Source organism: Populus alba, chromosome 8 (assembly GCF_005239225.2).
Source record: "Populus alba chromosome 8, ASM523922v2, whole genome shotgun sequence".
Classification (NCBI taxonomy): domain Eukaryota; kingdom Viridiplantae; phylum Streptophyta; class Magnoliopsida; order Malpighiales; family Salicaceae; genus Populus; species Populus alba.
Genome location: NC_133291.1, coordinates 6,016,099 through 6,038,754, shown reverse-complemented (window position 1 = coordinate 6,038,754; position 22,656 = coordinate 6,016,099). Strand labels below are relative to the sequence as shown.

Genomic DNA, 22,656 nt, shown 5'->3' with positions numbered 1-22,656 from the left:
ACATTTTAACCTAAATCGAAAAAATAAAGTGGCAGGCATTCCACTCGGCGTTTTCTGAAGCTGAGTGCAGTGTGCCCGTTTGGCATGGTGGCCAAACCGGTTTTTCACCAAATTTTTTTTTTTTTTGTTAAAATTGAGTGTAATTTATATTTTTTGGATCGTTTTGATGTGATGATATCAAAAATGATTTTTAAAAAATAAAAAAATATTATTGACATGCTTTTCGACACGAAAAACTATTTAAAAAGCAATCGCTACCACACTTCCAAAACCCTCGAACCAAACACCGACTCCGGGTCCCGTTAGTGATGGACTAATTAATAATCTACAATAATAATAAATATAGTAATACTTAATAGATCTTTATTCTACCTTCTCTTCCATTTATTCTTCGCATAATTTATAGTGATCACACTCACCCGACCTTCTCTTCCAAAAAATGGCGCGTCCATCATTCTCCCTCTCTCTCATCCTCATTTTCCCTCTTATCTTCCATCTCGCTCTCTCCAAAACCCTTAAACGCGACGGTGTTTCTTCAGATCTCTCCTTTTAACTCGCTCTGTAAAGTTTAAACCAAATATCTCTTCAGATTGATGATTTTTTAGTGTGTATTTGTTTTTGCAGTGAAAGCTTTAAATGAAATAAAGGCATCGCTAGGTTGGAGAGTGGTGTACGCTTGGGTCGGCGACGATCCTTGTGGCGACGGTGACCATCCGCCGTGGTCCGGCGTCACTTGCTCTATCGCAGGAGATTATAGAGTCGTCACTGAATTGTAATTACTGATAGTTTGATTTTTTTTTTATCTCAATTTGGTAAATATAGAAATAGGGGTTTTGAGAAATATTGAAAATTTGAGGTTTTTTATTCCTTTATTATTGGTTGCAGGGAAGTGTACGCAGTGTCCATCGTGGGGCCATTTCCTACTGCTGTAACCAATTTGCTGGATCTTACTAGACTGTAAGATTTGGATTTAATTTTTTCAATTTTGTTGATCTATTTCAGCAGCTTCTGTTTTTAAATTTATGGACTACAAGTACAAGTGGTGCTAATTTAATGAAGGCAGGGCGGTTCTTTATTTGATAGAGTTCATGTATTGGAAGTGTTTGTGATTTTTCTATATGGGTTTTTCTATACGTGCAGGGATCTTCATAATAACAAGCTCACAGGGCCTATTCCTCCGCAAATTGGGCGATTGAAGCGTCTTAAGATACTGTAATAGCCCTTTTCTTTTGCTTATTTTAAGTTTTTACTTTGTGCTGAATTTTTAAGCTTTGAGTTAATTTGGGTAGTTGTTGCAAAGTGTGATTCATTATGTTGGTGTTCTGTTGTTGTTGTGTCAGTAATTTGAGGTGGAATAAACTACAAGATGTTCTTCCTCCTGAAATAGGTGAACTGAAGAGTTTGACTCATCTGTAAGTGATCTAATTTTCTCCAGTATATAATATGATGTCGTTAGGGATTCTTTCATCTGAAAAGTCGTTTCATGTATCCTTTTGCAGTTATCTGAGCTTCAATGCTTTCAAAGGAGAAATCCCTAGGGAGCTTGCTAATCTGCCTGAGCTTCGGTATCTTTATCTACATGAGAATCGTTTTTCTGGGCGAATTCCTGCAGAATTGGGGACACTGAAAAATCTTCGGCACTTGTAAGAGGCCATCCCCTTCTCAGCATGTCTTTGTTGTATGTTAAATGGTAGAACTATATTTTTGCCAATCTAATTCTAATACCTCGTGTTTAGGGATGTTGGCAACAATCATTTGGTGGGTACAATCAGGGAACTAATACGTTCTGATGGTTGCTTCCCTGCACTTCGCAACCTGTAAGTTTATGTGATCCTGTAAGCTCACATTTGCTCCTTTATTTTTTGGTGAAGCTTTTGTAAGTAATTCTATATCTGACCTTGATATGTAGTTATTTAAATGATAATTATCTAACTGGTGGAGTCCCCGCACAACTTGCAAACCTAACCAGTTTGGAAATCTTGTAAGTTTCTCTTCATTTTTGTTCTTTCTTTCTAAAGGCAGCTAGATTTTCATTGATGTACCATGATTATAATTGGTTGCTTTATTGGTTTCAGGCACCTATCACACAATAAAATGACTGGAATAATACCTGTTGGACTTGCTCATATGCCTAGATTGACTTACTTGTAAGTTTCTTCTTCAAAATATTACTGCTACATTTCTCTAGTGTTGGTAATGCTCTCATCAGGTCAAAGTTATAACCAGCCTTTTGTCAAAAGCACTGCATGCCAGGGGCGGAGCAAGAAAAGAAAGTTTGAAGGGGTCAAGAAATATAAATTGAAGGGCCAAGAAATATTATAAATATTTACAATTATAAATATACAAGGGAGGGGCATTTTCTTGCAGGGGCCGGGGCCCCTGCCAGCCCCCCCTCCCTCCGCCACTGCTGCATGCCATGATGGATTGAATTGAAAAAATATATCATCTTGGATTGTCCTGCGATAAAAGAAAAAAAAAATAAAGGCTTGCATCCCAGCTATAGCAGCATTTCCATGAAGAAAAAATGCCTAAGAATGTGCTTTATCTGGGTGTAGATCTCTTATATTTTACATCCATAATTTGTTCAATCATTCTCTAGCAAACAGTTGAATATTTACTGTCTGGCCACAAATCTTTTGACATACTCACAAATGGCATCAAGGTTGAGGTATTTTTGTCACACAAAAAACTGTTCCCAAATAAAATTTGAAAATGCCCAAGCTATTTCATCTGAAGTGATTTTGGTCATCTTGCTGGTCTCCTTTTGTCATCCATATGTAGCCTATTCTCCAAGAATTTCTGTTCTGTTTCAACGTCATTAAACCCAATGCATCTTTTTGCTGGCATGTGTCTAGCCCCCCAGTTTGAATTGGTCAAATTGTTGGATCCAATTGTTAGCTAAGTATCTGTGCACTGTTAAATTGTGTATTCCTTTTTTTTTTTTTATTCATTATATATGCTTTCGTCATCATCCAGGTACTTGGATCACAACAATTTTAATGGGAGAATTCCTGACGCCTTCTATAAGCACCCATATTTGAAAGAATTGTGAGTTTCTTTCTCCCCTTGGACTTGGAATGTGATAATTTGTTTTGTGTGCATCTCGGTGAACCATAGCTAATTGAATGTTTTCTGCAGATATATTGAAGGAAATGCATTCAAGCCAGGTGTAAACCCAATAGGCGTTCACAAAGTCCTTGAAGTGTCTGATACTGATTTTGTAGTGTAGTGTAAGCATCAATCAGCCTATTTTTTATTTTTTGGACACTAATATTTTTGGCATGACAAGCCTATATTTATGTTTCTGCAATGAAATGGGAAATTTAGTAGCTCCCCAGTTCAAACTTTTCCCTTGAATGACCATAGTGTTTGTCTAAAAGGGATATAAAAAGAATGCTGTAGAGCCCAAAGGGGCCAAATCTCTCCTTGTCAGCAATCTATGTACCTGCATGTGCTACAGGATATCTAGGAATTTAATGCTGTCATTTTTTTTTTAATTATTATCACGCGTCTCCGTTTTGTTTTATGGTATACATGCTGAGCGCCGACGCCCTTTTGATCCGAATGCTGTTTTTTTTTTTGTTTTTTTGACCGAACAAACTTTGGAAAAATAGTCCCAAGACTTGGTTTACTCAACCTGATATTCGTTCAGCAATTGAATTAGGCACTATTGATCATTTGTCTCGCTTCTTCCTTAAAGGAGACCATCTGCTAAGAAGGTCAGCCATGCACCGAACACCCCCTCTTCTGCTCCATATTGTATGCATACACGCTCTGTCATGCTCTAAAACGTGACAGTATTTAAAAATGGAATCGTATTTTTTAAAAAATTAAATTTGTTTTGTATAAAATTTATTTATTTATATTTTTATATTGTTTTATTGTATTAATATTAAAAATATTTTTTTTAAAATAAAAAATATTATTTTAATATTTTTTCAAACAAATATATAATTCAAGTCATGATTTATATTTAAAAACATTTTAAACTATAATTATTAACGCACTTCCATGCAAGCAGATAGAATATGAGTCATTTGACCCAAAACCAGCCTCCTCTGTCTGCAAAGTTTTCCATAGGATCGGGCTGCTCTTGCGCGGTAACTAAACTTGGAAAACGTGTCACGCGCATTTTATTTATTTATTAAGATAACTTTTTTTGGGTGTACTTCGTCTCTATCAACGATTAAAAATACTAAACTAGAATGTCCATTCTCATATTAAGAATTAATTATATTTCTCCCCCATATATTTTTTAAAAAAACCAGAAAAAGTCACCACAACACGATGATTTCGTATTGACAAGAGAAAAACTTGAAAGAGTTCCAGTGAAAAATAAACTTGTTTTTGCGGCCCAGCATAGCCTAGTTCAGCTGAGATCAACCAGTAGAAGATAGTTATAGATAATCATAAAGCCATAGAACATTAGACCTGTCCAGATTAGTTATTATCAACATCCTAACAGAATTCCACCCTTTCAATTTGTCAAAAAAAATATATATATATATATATAAATAAAGATGTCAGCAGCATTCAACGTCTCATATATCTTGACTTGACAGAATGGCTAGCATAAGACTTTATGTGTTTTGCACTCTTGCATCATTATGTTTTTCTTCATCATGCGGAGCAGACGATGTGAGGCTGCCCCAGACGGCGTGAAGTTTAAACCGATGATAATTTTATCTGTGCAACTTCAGATTGGTGGTCTGGTGAGAAGGGTGACTATAACCAGTGTCCATGGGAGCAGGCTGGCCTAATCAATCTGGCTTGTATTTTTTCTCTTCGCTTTTTTTTTTTTTGTAATTACTTTTAGCAACAAATATTCTAATCAATCAGGGCACTAAAACTTGAGGGGCTCTGTGATATTTGCAGAACTTGATCAACAAGATTTTGGCTAATGACATCAAGGGTAAGTTTTGAAGGAACAGAGCATTGAAGTTTTTCATATGTATATATTGGCTTTCAGTGCCAGTGATTTATTTTCCTAGAAAAAATTGTTTCTTTTGCAGTCATATTTAGAATGGCATTGAATAAAATTTAAAAGCTAAATTGGATTTAAGAGTATATTTATATATGTATAATTCTTTTTTGCCACGTGGCCAAATTAAAACTTCAGCTGATACAACTTATCCACGAAGAACTTTTGTAGCTACTGATAAGTTTTTAATTTTCTCTATCAGGTTTAAACTGACTAGTCTTTAATTTTCTCTACCATGGTTGGAAGTTAGCAGCTTGACAAACAGAACGAAAAAAAGAAAAACGCTGCGGTGCACTTGTGATATATATATATCCAGTGAGGTATGGATATACGATGGAATTTTCTGAACTCATGGAATATAATTAAATTACTCGTTTGGATGAAGATATCCAAGTCAAGGGGCTGGGGAAGACTTGATTCTGTTTAGGGATCTTTAAATCCACGGCTTAGCTTTAGAATACGTGGCAGAAAAGCATGTGAAGCTGCCTTGAGGGTTAAATCAAGAATCACAGTTTTTCTTAAACTGGATTCAAAAGTTGACTTCGGGGGCTGCATGATAGTTTTCAAGTATGTTCCTCGTTGTCCCAAGCATAAATTAAGAAGAAATCCAGGTAGGTAGAGCAAAAGAAACCTTTTTCAATCCCCCTAATTAGAGGTTTCCAAAGAAGATTCTTATCCACTCCCCCGGCAAAAAGAAACCTGTAGAAAAGTCATCAAAACGCAATACCTTGTTCGTTGGAGTTTATTCATTGAGAAGCTAGCATCAAGAGAAAGAATACTTCCCTTGACAAATCCGAAGCATATCCATCACCTTCAAATAAACACAGCAAAAATGCAATGGAGAATCTGCTAAAGCAAGTCAGGTAAACGTGCTACTCTCGTTAACATCAATTGCTCTTAAGGATCCCACCATGACTGGCCGTTTCTGTTAGGGTGAGATTTTTTGGACAGGAAAACTCAGAAGAGCCTCGAAGTGCCAGAGAAAGAACTCCATCCTTCAAAGAAGGTACCTCTTAATATTCTTATGGATTCCCTTTTAACTTTCATTACGTAAAAGGTTTTATGTGTTTCTTGTATTTTACATGCTAATTTGCTAATAGAGTTTCCTAAGTTTTCCTACTGCTTATCGCTACCAACAGAAGACATATTCCAAGAGGAGACGATTGAAGGTAGTCAAATACGTATATAAAAAAACTATAATGAATCTCATTAGTGGGTTTTGCAGAGATTAAAAGACCTCAGAACTGGTTCCAGAGACAATTTTCTGGACAAATGAATAAAGATTATGATTCCAGTGGAATAGAGCATGTAACTGCAGTGGCAGCTGCTGTTTATGCCATAGCATCATCGAACGCACCAAGCATCCAAGAACAGGGAAGGATCAGCAAGGTCCCTGAACCTTCTCTGACCCAGATCAAAAGCAAAATGAAAGAATCGACTGATTTAATGTCAGAACCAGGTAGGGCATCTAAACGCTTTTCTAGGTAAAACAATTAGAGTGAACTATTAGGTATAAAATATGAGCTCTCAATGGTGCTTTCTTGAACAACAATTGATTAATTAGTCTAATCAGGTGAAGGTTCAATGAGAAGTCCTGAAAATGCCCCAAGGATTCAAACGATCTTAACATCTACTGAAAGCCTCAAAAGACAAAATAGCAAGGTGCCAGAAACAGCTATCGAAGAAACAACAACTAGTGATGATGCCGCTGCTGCCCCACAATTTAAAAGGACCCGTACAGTTACGGACAAGCCTGCTCCATCAATGAAGAAAACCCCAACCTTCGCTGATAAGAGCTTGAGCAGCACAAAGGATATGAAGCCTGAAAGTGCAGAGCCGATAACTGACGTGCCTACAACATGGCCAAGAATTACAGCACCAAAGCCTGATCAGCCTCCTACAAGCAAACCTGCTACTCCGACAACTAAAATCGAAAGGAAGGTTTCATCAACACCTGGAATAGACGGGACAAATGCGGATGCTTGGGAGAGAGCTGAATTGTCTAAAATTCAAAAGAGGTAGTCATTCATATGGAAAGTACTTTACTAAACCATAAAATCAATTACAAGCAAAACCAAAAAATCCTAACAAAAATTACACATGCCAAGTACTTGGAGTAATAAAATCATAGATTTGCAAAGATATGCTTTGATTTTTCATTGACAAGTAAACACAATGTAATGCGGTTCTACCACTAATAAAATGATTTGTCAGGTATGAGAAAACGAATGCCAGAATACTCTCCTGGGAGAACAAGAAGAAGGAAAAGGCCAGAAATCGACTTAGGAAAACAGATCAGGTTTGCTTCATTTACCTTTTATGTAATCCAACTCGAACTATATATCTTGGAGGTTGATGGAATATTTATTGGATCTGCAGAATGAGTCGGAGGGAAAACGATCAAAAGCCCTAAAAAAATTTTCTGCTGAGATGGCTGAAATCGATCAGATTGCAGGAGCAGCAAAAGCACAGGCAGCAGAAAGGCAAAGGAATGAAGAGCTCAGGGCAAAAGGAAAGGCAAATACAATCAGAAAAACAGGAAAGCTTCCCAGGACATGTTTCTGCTTTTGAATCAACCAATTATAAGAGTTCCCTAGCTAGTTCCAGAAAACATGGCTACAAAATGTAAATATATACGTGCTTTACACCATTCTGTAGCTTGATTTGCACTGATCACAAGCAATGTACAGACTATACTATTGATATTGTGGTGAGCAAGAGACGTTGTTCTTTCATCCATGATGTAGATTTTTCAATGAGAAAGTAGGGAGCAGCAAATATCGGTGCTGCAAGGGAAGCATACTCCTCAATCAACTTCTACAGAATATTTAACTTCACGGAAATTTCACATATACTTGAAGCAACACTGAACTGATGAGTTAATAAATAAAATAACCAATTATCTAGACCATCCCTCTTCCTGTCTTTTCTTGCCTGCTCTCCACTCTTTGTCCCTGCAAGCTTGCCTGTTCCAGGAACAAGAGAAAGAAATACAAACCACTTACATAATTTCAAGTGGAAAATAGACACCAAGAGTTGAAACTTTGACATGATATTCTTGCTGTACTTTTAGGGAGATAAAACAAGAAACTTATGTTGGAGTTCTTAGCTTTGGATCAAAAAATCGGGTGCCCATAGTTGAGCCTAGCCCAATTCGGCTGTGATGTATAAATAAGAAGAATAATGGTGGGATCATTTTTTCAGAAGAGTCGTATTTTTTCTCAATTGGAGAAAAATAAAAAAAAAATCACACTATATTATTCTATTTTTCTTATCACACAAGGAAAGTCAATTATCTCACTAATGAGTTTATTTCTTAACAAAAAATATATGCCAGAAAAAAAAAAGTAAGAGTTTTTTTCCGTAGCTACCATTACAAAAGGCCATCATCGTTATTGGTTAATATTGAAGGATTCTTGAATGATAGAATCTTGCCTTGGTTCAAGTAGTCAAGATTACCGCTGGATTTTTCTACTCATTGACATGTAAAATAATTCCTATATGATTCTGATAAATATTTTCAAATTGGAGTTTGAAAGGTATGTTTATTAAACTCCACACTTCCAGTACTATATTGTCTATATTGTCTTGGTAATTCTACAACTTAGAACCAGATAGATGTAGGCTTACGAGCACAAAGCGCAGTGATTCAACTCTGAGCCAGATTAATATATAAGTGATACTGTAGCGAGAAATCTGGTTCCGAACAGACAGAATGGAAGGGAAGGATTAATGCAGCCAACTCCAATTAGTTTAGGACAAAGGCTTGGTCGAATTGAGATGTAGTTCGCATCCCGAGCACAGAGTATAGTGGAGGGTCCAAGTAAAGTGGGCTCAGGCATGGTTGCCTGAACCAAACTCTCTAGAGGATATAGGTTGAGACAAGAAGCTTGAGCCCTTGCAGGGCGTACATCCAGCGTGGGTGTGTCCCCCAGCCCTCTTTATGGCTCGGGAGTAAGAATTCAAACGTCACATACTTGGATTTAGATAATATATCTGAATTTATTTTTTATCTTTCATAAGTCTAGGCCCAGCATATTTGCATTCAGGTAGCCCACCTTAAACCACTTTCGCTCCTGGTAGGCTTGGGTTATCATGCCTGATCCTAGCGTAATTGGATTTTGGTAACACACTTGGATCCATTTTCTCCCCTCGTGGGCTTCGACTGTCACACTCGAGCTCAATGTATTTGGTTTTAGACACCTTACTGGACCCAACACTCGTTAAAGAATTTTTATAATACCTCATGTGAGCTCTTTGGTATTTTATATTCTTAATATTTTGAGTGGAAGATCACACAAAATATCATAAAGGTAAAATTACACTCTAGAATCTAAGCACTTCTATTCACAGAAAAAAAAAAAAAGATTTATGAGCTATAAATACATAATAAAACTTTCAGAACTAAAATTCACAATCTTTATTTTTTATTATATATATATTTTCAAAGCATTTTTATCTATAATATTATTGTATTTTTCATCTAAAAATATATATTTATTTAAGCATCATGTATAGAGTCTTCACTTTCATAAAAAAATGATCTCTAACAAGTACTAGTCACAAGTTACCTTGACCTACCAAGCATAAAGTATAATCTATCGGCCATCTTAATTAGGAGAAATAGATAAAATTATTAATATCAATTAATTAATCAAGTTCTATTTATAAATTACTTGTATTTTTTAAAATATCATTAGGAAAGGATAATTTATAAACTAGCATAACTAAAAAAAATATTGGGATCTGGGTGATTGCGCTACTACGAATAGCAAAACTTTAACAGATTATGCTACTACCAGATGCATAATTCTATAATTCAATTGGTCGCCGCTAAGAATACTATAACCATAAAAAAGATTTGTAAAAGTCGCGCTGTCAAGTGTACTTTCACAAACATATATACTTGCGAAGGTTGCACCACACAATTACACAGTGATGTATCCTTCATAAATTTTTTTCACGGTTATCCTGTTAAAGCGCAGCCTTCACAAATTTTTATTTTTATGTTTGCTCTGTTCTTAGTAGTTCAATTAATTGAATTGATAACCGTGTTATTTTTAAAAAAAATATATATATATATATATATAGAAAAAGAGAAGCTCTTCGTACATTTGACAATTTCGTATAGGAAATTGGTTTTTATTTGGATTAGTCCAATGATCAGTCATTTAATCGGCATATAAAAGAAAATTAATTTGATCTAAAAACTGGTTGACAGAGAAATCACGGGATTAATTTTGGTTTCACAATTGTATGATGACTTGTAAGAGAAACGAGTTTCTCAAGTTAGAGATCACACTCATAAATAATTTACCATGGATTTAAAACAACGTGCCGTGGAAATAGCCAGGCGCGAAGAAATGGAGGCAAACAGTGATTTCCTCTACTGGGTCAGGCTGTGATAATATATATTCCGATTTATACTCAAATAAGATTTTTGATTTTCTGGCAGAAACTCTATTTGATCTCCCGGGTAATAATGTAGAACATGCACCGGATGCGATTATTATTAGCATATGTATCCGATATTGCAGGGTTTTTCTAGGACTAATTAAGGAACAAATGGTAACAAATAATCGACTCCGGCATGGTCAACAGGATCGTCATCTTTGTTCGCATTTTCTTAGCATCTCAATTCCCTGATGAAACTAGCTGTGCTGACTACGGCAACGAAAATGAATTTACAATAAAAAACCAGAAGATAGAGCTAACACATTAAATTAAAGAGTACTTGACACATTCATGGCCGGAGTCGAATATAATTAAGCTCCAAGAGCAATTAAACTTCACTGCGCGCGCGTATATATAAAGGATTATGACTGGAATTTAAAAGCGATGGAGCAGTACTGGACACATTAATTTATTTGCAAAGAATTAATTTCAAGATATATATATATATATATATATATATATATATCAAGGCTACTTGAAGAATCCTCGAGCCATCTTGAAAGCTCCCCCGAGCCCATCTCCAGACTTGTCATCGTTACCATCAGTCGAAGGCGGGACGGAAGATTCATGTTTTTCAACGGGGGCTGTGTGGCCAGAACCAGTAGTGCTGGGGGTGGTGGTAGGCTGGGAACTAGAATGGTAATGGTGGAGATAATTCTCAGCCTTTTCTATATACTGCCCCAAGCCTTTCTCTTCCAGCTTGCCATACTTAGAGGCAGCTTCAAGAAGATCTTCTGCGGCAGCAGCAACTTTGACCTTGTCTATCTTGTCTCTTTCATTACCGAATGAGGCTTGAGCTGCCTCCGACACTAACTTGGCACTCGCGAGAAGCTCGGAGGCAGAGGGTTGACGGTCATGCTCGGCGGGTTTGTTCTTTGGAGCTGAATCCATGGAAAGAGTGGTGAGATTCAAGAGAGGATTGCAGATAATTTATTGTTTGGATAATTGGATAGACGGTAGAGGTATTCGATTAATATATATGCAGCGTGATCATTTTGAGGAGGGAAAAGGAGAGTACAGATGTCTGGAAAGGCTGCCATTGTAATCAGCTGCGAGTTGTTTGTCCTCCCCGTGTACCCTTTCAGCGTCGGGGACGTGTCGCCTTCTTGGTTCCTCATGCAACAGCAAGAGCCAAGTGGGATACGTGTCGGCTCACGGTTGTGGTGGATATTGCCGAGTGATAGGGAGTGGAAGTGTAAATTCGTTTCCGGAGATCAGGTATCTAAGGGGAAAATTGACAATTAGAAATGTTACACATTGATTCGCGTGGAAATATTCAATGGGATATCTCAAAATTAGCTCCCATGGATTCACTCAATTATCAATTTAGTCCCAGAGTTTTTACAAATCTCTCAAAAAGGTTATTTCACATTTCTCAAAAAGGTTCCTCTGTCTAGCAGATTGATAAATTCTCCATCGATTTTCCTCCACAACGATGCTGTTTGGACAGGAAATATTATTTTAAAAGTATCTTGAACAAACTATAAATAAAATCTTTTAAGGTAATTTTTTTTAAAAATTTTTTATGTATGTCACGGGTAAAACTTTGAATAATCTTTATTTTGTACTCTAAACCTTTTATTAAGTAGAGTCAGTTTTTATTTTATAAAACATAATTTTATCAAATATATCTTATTTAATTTTTAAACTTTTTATTAAGTAGCGATCTTGTAACATTATCTAACTAAGTCTTAGCCTGAGACGACTGAGGATTTTAAAGATGTTTCAATGCATATGACCCCTTTTTTGGAAGAACGAATGTTGATGAAAGACATGAAAGGTGATTTTCTTGTTTTTTAAAAAACGGAAAATGCACGAGTTATGAGACAGTGTTTCATGAAGTGTATATATATATATATATATGTGTGTGTGTGTGTGTTAAACAATGTCATTTAAACTTTTTTTAAAATTTATCTAAAATTTCGGAAGTTTTTTTTAAAAAATTAAAATTATTTTTTAAAAAATTAATATTTTTATATAATTTTAATTTATTAATATCAAAAATAATTTTTAAAAAATAAAAAAAAATCATTATCACACTTTACTGAGCCATGACGACGTATTTTTCGTAGAGGCTGCAATTCTCCGGACTCTATAAGGGAGTGAGAGGGATTGGACCAGTGAGGATGTGTAAATAGTTTTCTTTCGTGGATGGGCCTTTGGCCCAGGATAAAAAGAAGTCAGCTCGATCGTGATTAATGGTGTTAGTTGCCTTCATCATTCTATAAAATTTCATTTATTTTTTACAGTGTTTATCTTTCGAATGAATTTTTTCTAGGAATTTTCAAATCTTTTTATTTTTATTTCATAAATCTTAATTGGTGAGAAATTATTTTATTATTTATTAAATATTTTAAATTATCGTAGTTTTTATAAAATTTGTTTTTCGATTTCTTAAAAATATCCCAAAATTTAATAAATAAGTATTTTAAAATAATTTATGTAGGTATTTTGAATTTCTCATTCCTTAAACATTTCAATTTTTTTTTTAAATCACTTTTATCTATTAAGTGTTTTAAAAGGCTTGACGAGCCAGTATTGGAGAAAATTATTTATTTTCTTAAGAAAATTTATTTTTTTAAAACGCGTTAATTTTTGAATTATTAAGAACTTCCCAGGTTTTAGTTAGGATTGATTTTGTAATATAATGTAATTTGGTCTAATTAAATTAAATTACCTGGGTTTTATAAATACAGGATAAATTTTGACCAAAACATTTTTTAAGGAGCATATTTATTGAATTGATATAAACAAGCGAATGATTTTGAGGATTTTTTGTCGGCACCTCTACAGTTAAAATTCTTACAAAGAAAAAGGTATTTTTAAAAAAACTTTAACAAAAGTTAAATATGAAGGGTCTGTTTGAGATTGTGATAACAACAATAATTTAAAGTATTTTTTGCTTATAAATATATCAAAATAATTTTTTTTTATTTTAAAAAATTATTTTTAATATCAACACATCAATACTATCTAAAAATATATATAAAAAAAATTATTTTAAGAAAAAAAAATTCAATTTTTTTAGAAGCTAAGTGCAAATACACCGGAAGAACAAAATGCGACAACGCTTCTAAAAATACAAGGAAAGTTGACATTTGATTGTGGGATGCGACCGCATATGTATTTAATGGTGTGTTTGAAATTGTGTTAGCAGTTGTGGTTTAAAGTATTTTTTACTTAAAAATATATTAAAATAATATTTTTTTTATTTTGTAAAAATTATTTTTAATATCAGAAGATTAAAAAGATCTGAAAAATATAAAAAATTTAAAAATTTCAGAAAATGTATTTTGCATTGCATTCCTAAATAGGACTTAAAAAGCGCAAATGGCATCCAATTGGCATCGAGTGCTTGTCAAGCGGCAATAATTTTTTTAAAATATTTTAAGCTATTAAAAGGAAAAGAATGCCCCTAACCTCACTTGAAAATAACAAAAAAAAACCAATACACAGATAAAAATACCCTCTGAAGGAAGTTTTAAAATCATTTGAAACTGTTTTTTTTCTAAATTATTAAAGGTATTTTTTACTCTTCATTTAAAAAGGAAATATTGATAAAGCTCATGAACAAAAAAAATCTTTTTTTCCCTAAAAAAATATTTTAATAATTCCACTGTTTTTTTTTTTTTTTTTTAAAATCCATGTCACCAATAATTTTTTAAAAAACACTTGTGTAAAAAGATAAAAACATCCTATCCTATTCCAAGGCATCAATTTTGTATTGCGAGGTATAAAGTTGAAAAAACACCGTGGATTTGTGAATCCACAGTGTTTCTCTACGTGTGCTAGAGTTTCTTTTAATTTTAATTTTAATTTATAAGAGTATTCTTACTTACAAGATCGGAAGCTTACCCAAAATGGATGGCCTTAAATGGAATTGAGAGGAAGATGAAGGAGTGATTTTGAAACTTAACAAATGATAAGAAAATTTCCTTTTTTTACCACCAATTCGTTGTCTGTCTGGCCAGATGAGCTCTGCATGTTGTAAGCTCATCAAGGCAGGCAGCCAGCAATCCTAATTTTCATCCAATTTCTTTAAAAAAAACAAAAACAAAACATAGCACCAGATGATTGATTAACTCAATAAATAAAAATTAAATACCATGTCCAATCCCTAAAAGGTACGTAAAATTCTCTTCTTTCAGATTTATTTCCCTCAGATTTCTTTATAAAATCGATTATTTTACTCAATTTTCGTCTCGGAATTTAAAAATTAGGTTTTCAAAGCACAAAACTTGACTGAAGGTGACATTAAAATTCTTCTTTGTTTTTAGCTGTTTGCTGCAATTAATTGATTTGATCAAGCGTTGAATTGGATGGATAGAAATTGAGGATTTCCTGCTGCTCTATTACCTACGAGTAATATTACTACGAATTGTGTAATTGGGTCGCAAGCTTCAGCTTTTATAGCAAGCTTTTTATAAAAGGAATTTAATTGCTTGAAATGTAGAGCAAAATGTGATTAGGTCTAATTTTTGTTAGTTTTGATTGGAATTTCTGATCTTATTTTCATTTATCTGTATGTGTGATGTGATGATTTGGATTTTGAGTTTGATTTTGCGTTTTCCTGTTTCAGGGAATTATTCCATTAGTGTGATTTTGTAAACAAAAAATTGCAGTAGGTGGTTGTTGGGTCAAGGAGCCCAACAACTTCAGAAACTGAGAATTTAATCAGTAGCCACAGAAAATGTACCAACGTGTGCCTGCGTCTGTAACAACCCGAGGTGGATCGCCCACAGACAATGGGGATTCAGTTGTGACTTTGGATCAAGTTCCGCGATGGAGTGATGCTGAGAGTAGATCTTCGTTCGGTTATGATAATGAAGACCCTTCATTTACAAATCCGTTTTTCCCTGATCCTTTAACGTCACCTTCTGAGGGGGAAAGCAGTAGCTGTGGGATGGTATCGAGGTTCCCAGTTGATCATGAGATCAACTCAAAGATATATTTATGGAGGGGCAACCCTTGGAATCTTGAGGTGGACGCTGTTGTGAATTCTACAAATGAGGTGAATGTTGGGTACTCCCCTTTATTTGGTTGAACTGCATGAGCAGCGCTATCCTTGGAACTGATGATTGTTGACTTTTTACCTTTTGTACCCAAGTGATCTATGGTTATCTAGATTTGACATCTATGGTTAGAAAGTGGAATGTCTGAAGAAACCTTTTGCTACTTTTGCAGCAGGTTCGGATATAGCTATACGTTAGTGGAGTTTGGTTTTTGGTGAACCTGATATAATACGGGTCTTTGAACCAACAGCTTCCACATGATCTACAATGACACCTGAATTTTAGAACCTGCAATCTGAATTTTTTTTTCCGTGGTTTGGTTGTGGGCCTCATATTCAGATTTTAAGGAATGTGAACTCTCTTTTTGGATCATGGAAAATCTTTTAAGCTCCCATTGCACCTGATATAATACGACACTTTAGAGCACCATAATTGTTTTATCTTTGTCCTCAGTGGATGCACTTGATCTATGAGTTATATACTTGCTGCTGATGTTGAGAAATTGTTTTTGACTCTATGCTTAAAGGGAGCACCAAGCCAATTCACCTTCTCCTCTTGGTGCATCCATCACTAATCTGTGTGCTCCAGCATGAAGATCCTTAGTAAATTGCATTGCTGTAGCATTTCAAACCCTTTTTTTAATTGCATCGAGCTTCCAAACATGAAAACCAAGGAACCAGCAATTCACTTATATCATCTCTAATTTCCTTCTAATTGATGGTTTATAGTTACTGGATGAGGCACACAGCAGCCCTGGTCTGCATGCAGCAGCTGGACCTGGTCTTGCAGAAGAATGCACAACACTGGTATGATGTCAATTGGTTGCCAGCTGCTAATATTTGAATATTTTCATTTGATGTGGAGGTTATATGTCATGTTTATGAGCACCAGTTACAGGGATTTTTAATGATCCACACACCACACACACACACACAAGCTCTTATCATGCAAAGATAGTTGATAAACAATACAAATTTTACTGCAGCAAATCTGTATTCATACTCTGGGGCAAATCTCGATATGGTCAAAACACTTGTGGTTGCTAAAGTTAGCTTGTTTGATTATTAGGTCATTTTTATGGAGATAAGAAAATACAAGAGTGGGACTGACTTGACATGCATTTGTGTGTGGTCAGGGTGGATGTCGAACAGGGATGGCAAAAGTTACTAATGCATATGACCTTCCAGCTAGGTATGCATGCTGGCATGTTCTACTTGATATGAAGCATTAATTTATTTTTGCATTATATCACAAAAATTTATTATCCTGTCTTGCTGGTTGTTGTTTTATTTAGATGGATTGCATCTGTGTCATTTCATTAGTGTTTGTTTCTTATTCACGGAATGGGTCAAGATAAATGAACGCTGTATTATAGTGGGGAACCCAGTTATACTGGAGAATTAACAATAGCTTCTCCAGATTGATTGTTGTTTCAGTCTAAGCTTGTGTTCCTTCTTCAAAACTCATGCTTGATGACTCATATTTACCATATTTACATATTGCACACTCTGCAATATCAATATATATTTTCTTTAAATTGCTTTCCATTTCTTGTCCTTAATGTTTTGTCTGATATTTGTTGAATCCTTCCAGCTTATTTGTTGCATTACGTCAGGTTCTCTTTTTGGTAGCTCTAATTTATATATTTTTTGTTATTTGAAATAGGAGCTAATGTTTTGCTTAATATCATGGCAGGAGAGTTATCCATACTGTTGGTCCCAAATACGCAATGAAATATCATACTGCTGCAGAGAATGCTTTGAGTCACTGCTACCGCTCTTGCCTAGAGCTTCTCATTGAGAATGGGCTTCAAAGGTTGTAACTCCATTATTTGCTGGTCTTCTGTTCATTTATTGTGCTTTTATGATTTCTAAAAACACCGAGCTAACTTTAACTTGACATACAAACGCAGCATCGCTATGGGCTGTATATATACGGAGTCTAAAAATTATCCGCGTGAACCAGCCGCACATGTGGCTATAAGTGAGAAATTTTCCTTTCACTACAGCTCTTTGTTTAGTTCTCTAGTGTTTAATGGGCATGTTAATATCGATCCAGGGAATTTTTTTCTTATTGTTAGTAAATTAATATCGTCTATCCATTTGAGCTATCAGAGAGAATTTATGTTGTTTTGCTGGAATAACACAATAACTTGCACTTCATGCACATAAACTCATTCATTTATTCCCACGTCTATAAATTTTTGTGTATATTTCTGATATTGTTTGTGTTTGGAGAGCCGAATGTTTCTAATGTGATTCATTGTCATCAAATTGATTTCCTGTTTGGTTTTGTTCAGGGACCATCCGGCGTTTCCTTGAGAAGCAGAAAAATAAGATTACAGCTGTTGTTTTTTGTACCACCACATCAACTGATACTGAAATATATAAAAGGTGCTTCTATATTTATGTTCCTTTCTGTTACCTTAGAGATGCACAAATGGCTGCAACCCAAATGAATTTGAGCCATAGCCCAAACTAGTTAGGGCAAGATGCACATTTTGTCATTTCTTTAAATAAAATAACGATGCCTCAGTTGAGACATGTCACATTTGTTATATTTTTCTTATGTAACCACTATTTTGTAAGAATTCTATCAACCGTCGTCTGTTCCTTTTACCATTTTCCAATGTAGACTGCTTCCACTATACTTTCCTCGAGATAAACATGAAGAGGAGGTGGCCATCTCAAAACTTCCTGCTGATGTTGGGGATGAGAATGGTGAGACAATAATAGATGAGCGCAAAATCAGAATAAAGCCTTTGCCCAAGAAAAATATTCCGAGACCTTCCCAACCTCCAGCGGACTTTCCTGTCATTGATGTTGGCTTGGTACGAAGGTTAGTTGACTTAATTGCAATACAAATTAAACATTCTTTTCTGTTTTGTTTTCTTTTTTCTTGTTTAAGATGGTCACTTTTCAGTTTAGATCACTACACTTTATTTCTTACTATTTTTAATTTTGAATATTTGTGTTTAAATGGAATGAACAGTACAATGGCTAATGATCAGGATTTTCTCAAAAAGAATATGCTCTTTCTTGAAGTGTTAATCTCATATAGTGGTTCTTTGAATATGACACTCACACACATGCTTGTCTAATCAATCATTCCATTTTACAGGAATTCATCATACTTGGATTCGTATTTGGATCCTGCCTTCATGTCTGTAATTAAGGATCCAGATCAGAGACGCAAGGAGCAATGGAAAAAGACTGCTCAAGCACAAAGTGGATGGAATTGTGCCAAAATGCTTGGATTCGGTGATCTTAGAGGCCCTCCATTGTCAGCCGCTGAAGAATGTTCTCTTCATTCAAGATACCTAGCCAAAGCAAATTCTCTGAATCTTTCTGAAATAGCAGAGATGAAAATTGTGTAAGCATCTGCACATCTTCATTTGCATGCACTTTAGATTTTAATTCCTTTTCTTTTAAAGGCAAACTTTGCATTGCCTAATTTGATTCCTGTTGAATCAACGTGATTGGTGTAATGTTCATTGGTTGTGGCTCTGAATTATCTTTTTGCAGCCTCTACATTCAGATCTTCTCATTATGAATTAGTCCACTGGGCTGCATAACCTTTTGCATGAATTGCATTTCCTTCATTGTACAGCATCTATCACTTTCATCAATGCTTAGTGTTTATGATCTCAGATTGCATATAATTGAATTTAGATCTTTTCTTGCTACTTTAGTTACCGTGGTGGGGTAGACAGCGAGGGCCGTCCTGTGATGGTGGTAGTGGGAGCGCATTTTTTGCTGCGATGTCTTGATCTAGAGAGATTTGTGCTTCATGTGGTAAAGGTAGTTCATTTTCTAGCTTTATTATTCTCACTTATCAGCTTCTTGATCTTGGACAATGCTGTCTTCAGATATCCTTATTCTTATCCTGTTATAATTTTCTTGACTTTGCAGTTGATTTAGCCTAACATTATCTGGATTGTTAAATTTCAGGAATTTGAGCCCTTAATACAGAAGCCTTATACGATTGTGTATTTCCACTCGGCAGCCTCTTTGCAAGTGTAAGTGTTGCATGGCTGACTTTCTAAACTACACACTTACGTTTGCTTGAAATTTTGTCTTTACAATAGATGATTTGTTGCTCAAGTGGGAGAATTGAAACATTTGTCAATGATATTTCTGCTCAATGCTGATTTGTTTTTCTTCCTCATTTGCTCTAAATGTGGGATTGCCTTTGGCTCTTTTTTTTTCCGTATCCCTGATTATGGTGATTGTTTGTCACCAGACATGTGCTCACAAAGAGGTACCTTTATGGAGAATTTGATCAGAATTATATTCTTGGAATCAGGAATTTGAATTTGTAAAGCTCAGGAATTTTCAATTAGGATTTGGATAGATCAGGAATTTTCAAGTTCTTTATTTGAGTTTCTACTTGCATTGTGGGAATTGCCCACCATCCTTGTCTTGACCACATACTGGTACCTTTATGGAGAATTTGATCAGAATTTTCTCTATCATAGGATAATCATGACTCTTGATATTTGTTCTTCGTACAAATGGGTTATTGACCGGAGCTTTGTTATTCCACCTGTTATTTTGTTTTCAAGTTTATGGGAATGGTGTTGTTTGTCTGGGCTGGTTTATAAAAAAAATTTTGAAGTTCATCTTTCTGAAACTGTAGCGTTCCTCATTTTATACTTGCCTGCCTCTTTGACAAACAGTCAACCAGACTTGGGATGGATGCAAAGATTACAGCAAATACTCACTCGGAAGCACCAGAAAAATCTGCATGTATGCAATACATGTTCACCTCTGTAAATGCATATATTTGTTTTCTTAGATCTGACCCCCTCATCTACTTTGTAGGCGATATATGTTCTTCACCCAAATTTTCACCTGAAGGCCACAATTTTCGCTTTGCAAGTATTTGTTGATAAAGTGGTATGTATTTTTATTTGAGTTTTTGTCAATTGAAATCTGAATCTATTTTGCAAGTTTACTGCTTGAATTTGACTCCTAGACGTGGAAGAAAGTGGTGTATGTTGATCGGCTCCTGCAGCTGTTCAAATATGTACCTCGTGAGCAGCTGACCATCCCTGACTTTGTTTTCCAGTTGAGTTTTCTGCTTCTCTTACAAATCGTATCCCTTGCCGTCTGTTTGTGTTGATCGTTGCATATCCTGATAATGGTGTATGGTTGCAAGGATGGAGTGGACAAACGAATAATATTTGGTTGTGGTTGTTTTTCAAATAACTTTTCGTGCTGAAATAAATGTATGTCAATGATTTTTTTTAATTTTTAAAAATTATTTTTAAAATCAATACATCAAAACTATCTAAAATATATAAATCATATTAAATTTAAAAAAAAAAATTAATTTTTTTGAAAACAAGGTTTGCAGTACACCTTGTTCCCAAACGGTTTCCTAGTTTTTTATAAACTGTTGATGTGATGCATACAGGCACGATTTAGAAGTGAATGGAGGAAAGGGTCTTATTGTGGACCCCAGAACAAAATATGTGTATCATCGGCCGTAGGCATCATCAGAGATACAGTTTCATCACGTGATTTTGCAAGTCAGATTGTGGTTTCTTTAATTTTCTCTCTTTTTTAATCGGGGCTGCATCTGGTGTTGAAACATGTATAAATAGCATCTCATTTGTTTATTTTATTTTATTTGTTGAGCAATGAATGATTGCTTTTGACAATGGGAATAAAAGCTAGCTTGTCCTTTATTATCTTTGGATGCTTCTCTACAAAATGTAAGCTACTGTGGAAGGTGGGTGAGTTACTGGTAATGTTTGGGATTGTTTTTACGGTTATTTTTAAAATTTTTATTTTAAAATATATTAAAATAATATTTTTTATTATCAAACATGTTTAAACCTAGAGTCCATTTGTCACTATAAGTTTAAATGTATTTTTAAAGGCCAAAGAGCCACTTTGACATGGTTTATCTATGACTATTAATTAATTTTGAACGCAAATAGCTCATGAAAAAAAAAAAAAAAGGTTCGTGTTTGGTAAAACAAAAACATTCAAAGAATTTTAATTTATTTCTTCTTTGAAAAAGAGCGAACAGTAGAAACTAGAATCATGAAGTCAATTTTTGATCCAAAGTAAATTTTTTACTTGTGTTTACAATAACTTTCAGTTTAAAATAAAAATCGTTGCTAACAAACATAAACATGCCTTTGTTTCTTAAGCTAAAGTTAAAAAAACAATTTAAATCAATATGGAAAAATCAAATGATGTGGTGATATTGAACAAATTCAAAAGCAAATCATACTTTCTTTAACACTGAGATCGAAATTTCACTAAGAAGAGGATGGAACCCGAAGATCACAGGCTTCTTTATGAAAACATAAAGAAAAATGCATACTGTGCCGAAGCTCCAACTGAGGATCCGGTTCAGAATCTAGATGAACTAAGCACATTCAGCCCATGGACGGGATCTTTATGAGTTGTTTCCTAGTAATCATGCTATGGCCCATGGAGACGTGTTTAGAAGCTGAAAAATTTCTCATTTGGGCCTAGCTCATCCACTCAACATATTTATAAATCTTCATCGTTTTAGGAGCAAGAAAAATAATTGATGGCGAGACTGGAGCGACACTGTCCAAGCCAATTCTTGAAGAAATATGAATTTTATGTATTTATTTTATTTGATATATATAAATAAGCAGATGATATGAGATTTAATCGTTTGGAGATGGTCAAATAGAAAGTGGGTATCCTATCAAAAGGGCAAAGAATGAAAATTAGTATTTTGGAACTGTTATTATTAATTTTTAAGTTAATTAGTATTTTGGAACCCACAGATGCAGATACAATATGGTTAGTTTACTTACACTCTGAGAGGGAAAGGGATTTCTTAACCTGGCAAAAATGGTGCAAGTTGCGTTGTCAAACAGCATCAAGAAACTATGGAATGTATGGATCGATTATACCGCAGTGGAGGCATTTTTCAATCTATTGAGGAAAACCCATGTTGTTTCTGGGATTGATAGCCATGGCCCTTAGCATCAGTGTGTTCCAAGGGTTACACTTTATGGGTAACCCCAACATATTTAGATGAAGAAATTTAAGGGTTGAAGCTGGATGGCTTTTTAACAAAGGAGGTGGACGCAAGCTCTGAACGTGGCGAGAGTTCGAATGAAGATATACTGATTTTCTTTTTTCAGCTACATTTGGCCACTCGAGTTCAGGTTTACTGGCAGTCTTTTGGTTTAGATTTTTATAAAAGAGTGAA

General features: G+C 34.9%; 4 protein-coding genes across 7 annotated transcripts; 3 read left to right on the top strand and 1 right to left on the bottom strand.

Moving 5' to 3' along the window:
• Nucleotides 1-365: 365 nt before the first annotated feature.
• LOC118062528 (uncharacterized) lies at nucleotides 366-3,494 on the top strand. The gene is made up of 11 exons (XM_035076320.2): nucleotides 366-527; nucleotides 625-772; nucleotides 886-957; nucleotides 1,141-1,212; nucleotides 1,341-1,412; nucleotides 1,500-1,643; nucleotides 1,737-1,817; nucleotides 1,910-1,981; nucleotides 2,076-2,147; nucleotides 2,977-3,048; nucleotides 3,139-3,494. The coding sequence occupies exons 1-11, from the start codon at nucleotides 440-442 to the stop codon at nucleotides 3,227-3,229; spliced, it is 984 nt and encodes a 327-aa protein (XP_034932211.1). The 5' UTR covers nucleotides 366-439; the 3' UTR covers nucleotides 3,230-3,494.
• Nucleotides 3,495-5,308: 1,814 nt separating this feature from the next.
• Nucleotides 5,309-7,778, top strand: LOC118062527 (uncharacterized). 2 transcript variants are annotated; one of them, XM_035076318.2, is made up of 6 exons: nucleotides 5,309-5,844; nucleotides 5,914-5,987; nucleotides 6,195-6,440; nucleotides 6,555-6,999; nucleotides 7,196-7,280; nucleotides 7,361-7,778. In XM_035076318.2, the coding sequence occupies exons 1-6, from the start codon at nucleotides 5,819-5,821 to the stop codon at nucleotides 7,550-7,552; spliced, it is 1,068 nt and encodes a 355-aa protein (XP_034932209.1). In that variant the 5' UTR covers nucleotides 5,309-5,818; the 3' UTR covers nucleotides 7,553-7,778. The 2 variants fall into 2 exon arrangements, with proteins under 2 accessions (XP_034932209.1, XP_034932210.1); XM_035076319.2 differs by having other exon boundaries at nucleotides 5,311-5,844; nucleotides 6,207-6,440.
• Nucleotides 7,779-10,367: 2,589 nt separating this feature from the next.
• Nucleotides 10,368-11,430, bottom strand: LOC118062526 (nodulin-related protein 1). Its single transcript, XM_035076317.2, has one exon. The coding sequence runs from the start codon at nucleotides 11,324-11,326 to the stop codon at nucleotides 10,907-10,909; it is 420 nt and encodes a 139-aa protein (XP_034932208.1). The 5' UTR covers nucleotides 11,327-11,430; the 3' UTR covers nucleotides 10,368-10,906.
• Nucleotides 11,431-14,283: 2,853 nt separating this feature from the next.
• Nucleotides 14,284-21,144, top strand: LOC118062525 (uncharacterized). Of its 3 annotated transcripts, none has more exons than XM_035076315.2 (15): nucleotides 14,284-14,559; nucleotides 15,015-15,446; nucleotides 16,176-16,253; nucleotides 16,583-16,638; nucleotides 17,143-17,262; nucleotides 17,360-17,430; nucleotides 17,747-17,840; nucleotides 18,082-18,285; nucleotides 18,568-18,819; nucleotides 19,139-19,247; nucleotides 19,398-19,465; nucleotides 20,126-20,195; nucleotides 20,271-20,345; nucleotides 20,438-20,516; nucleotides 20,866-21,144. In XM_035076315.2, exons 2-14 carry the CDS (start codon nucleotides 15,126-15,128, stop codon nucleotides 20,492-20,494), a joined length of 1,575 nt encoding a protein of 524 aa, XP_034932206.1. In that variant the 5' UTR covers nucleotides 14,284-14,559; nucleotides 15,015-15,125; the 3' UTR covers nucleotides 20,495-20,516; nucleotides 20,866-21,144. The 3 variants fall into 3 exon arrangements, with proteins under 3 accessions (XP_034932206.1, XP_034932205.1, XP_034932204.1); XM_035076314.2 differs by having other exon boundaries at nucleotides 20,434-20,516; XM_035076313.2 differs by having other exon boundaries at nucleotides 20,425-20,516.
• The last annotated feature ends 1,512 nt before the right edge of the window (nucleotides 21,145-22,656 follow it).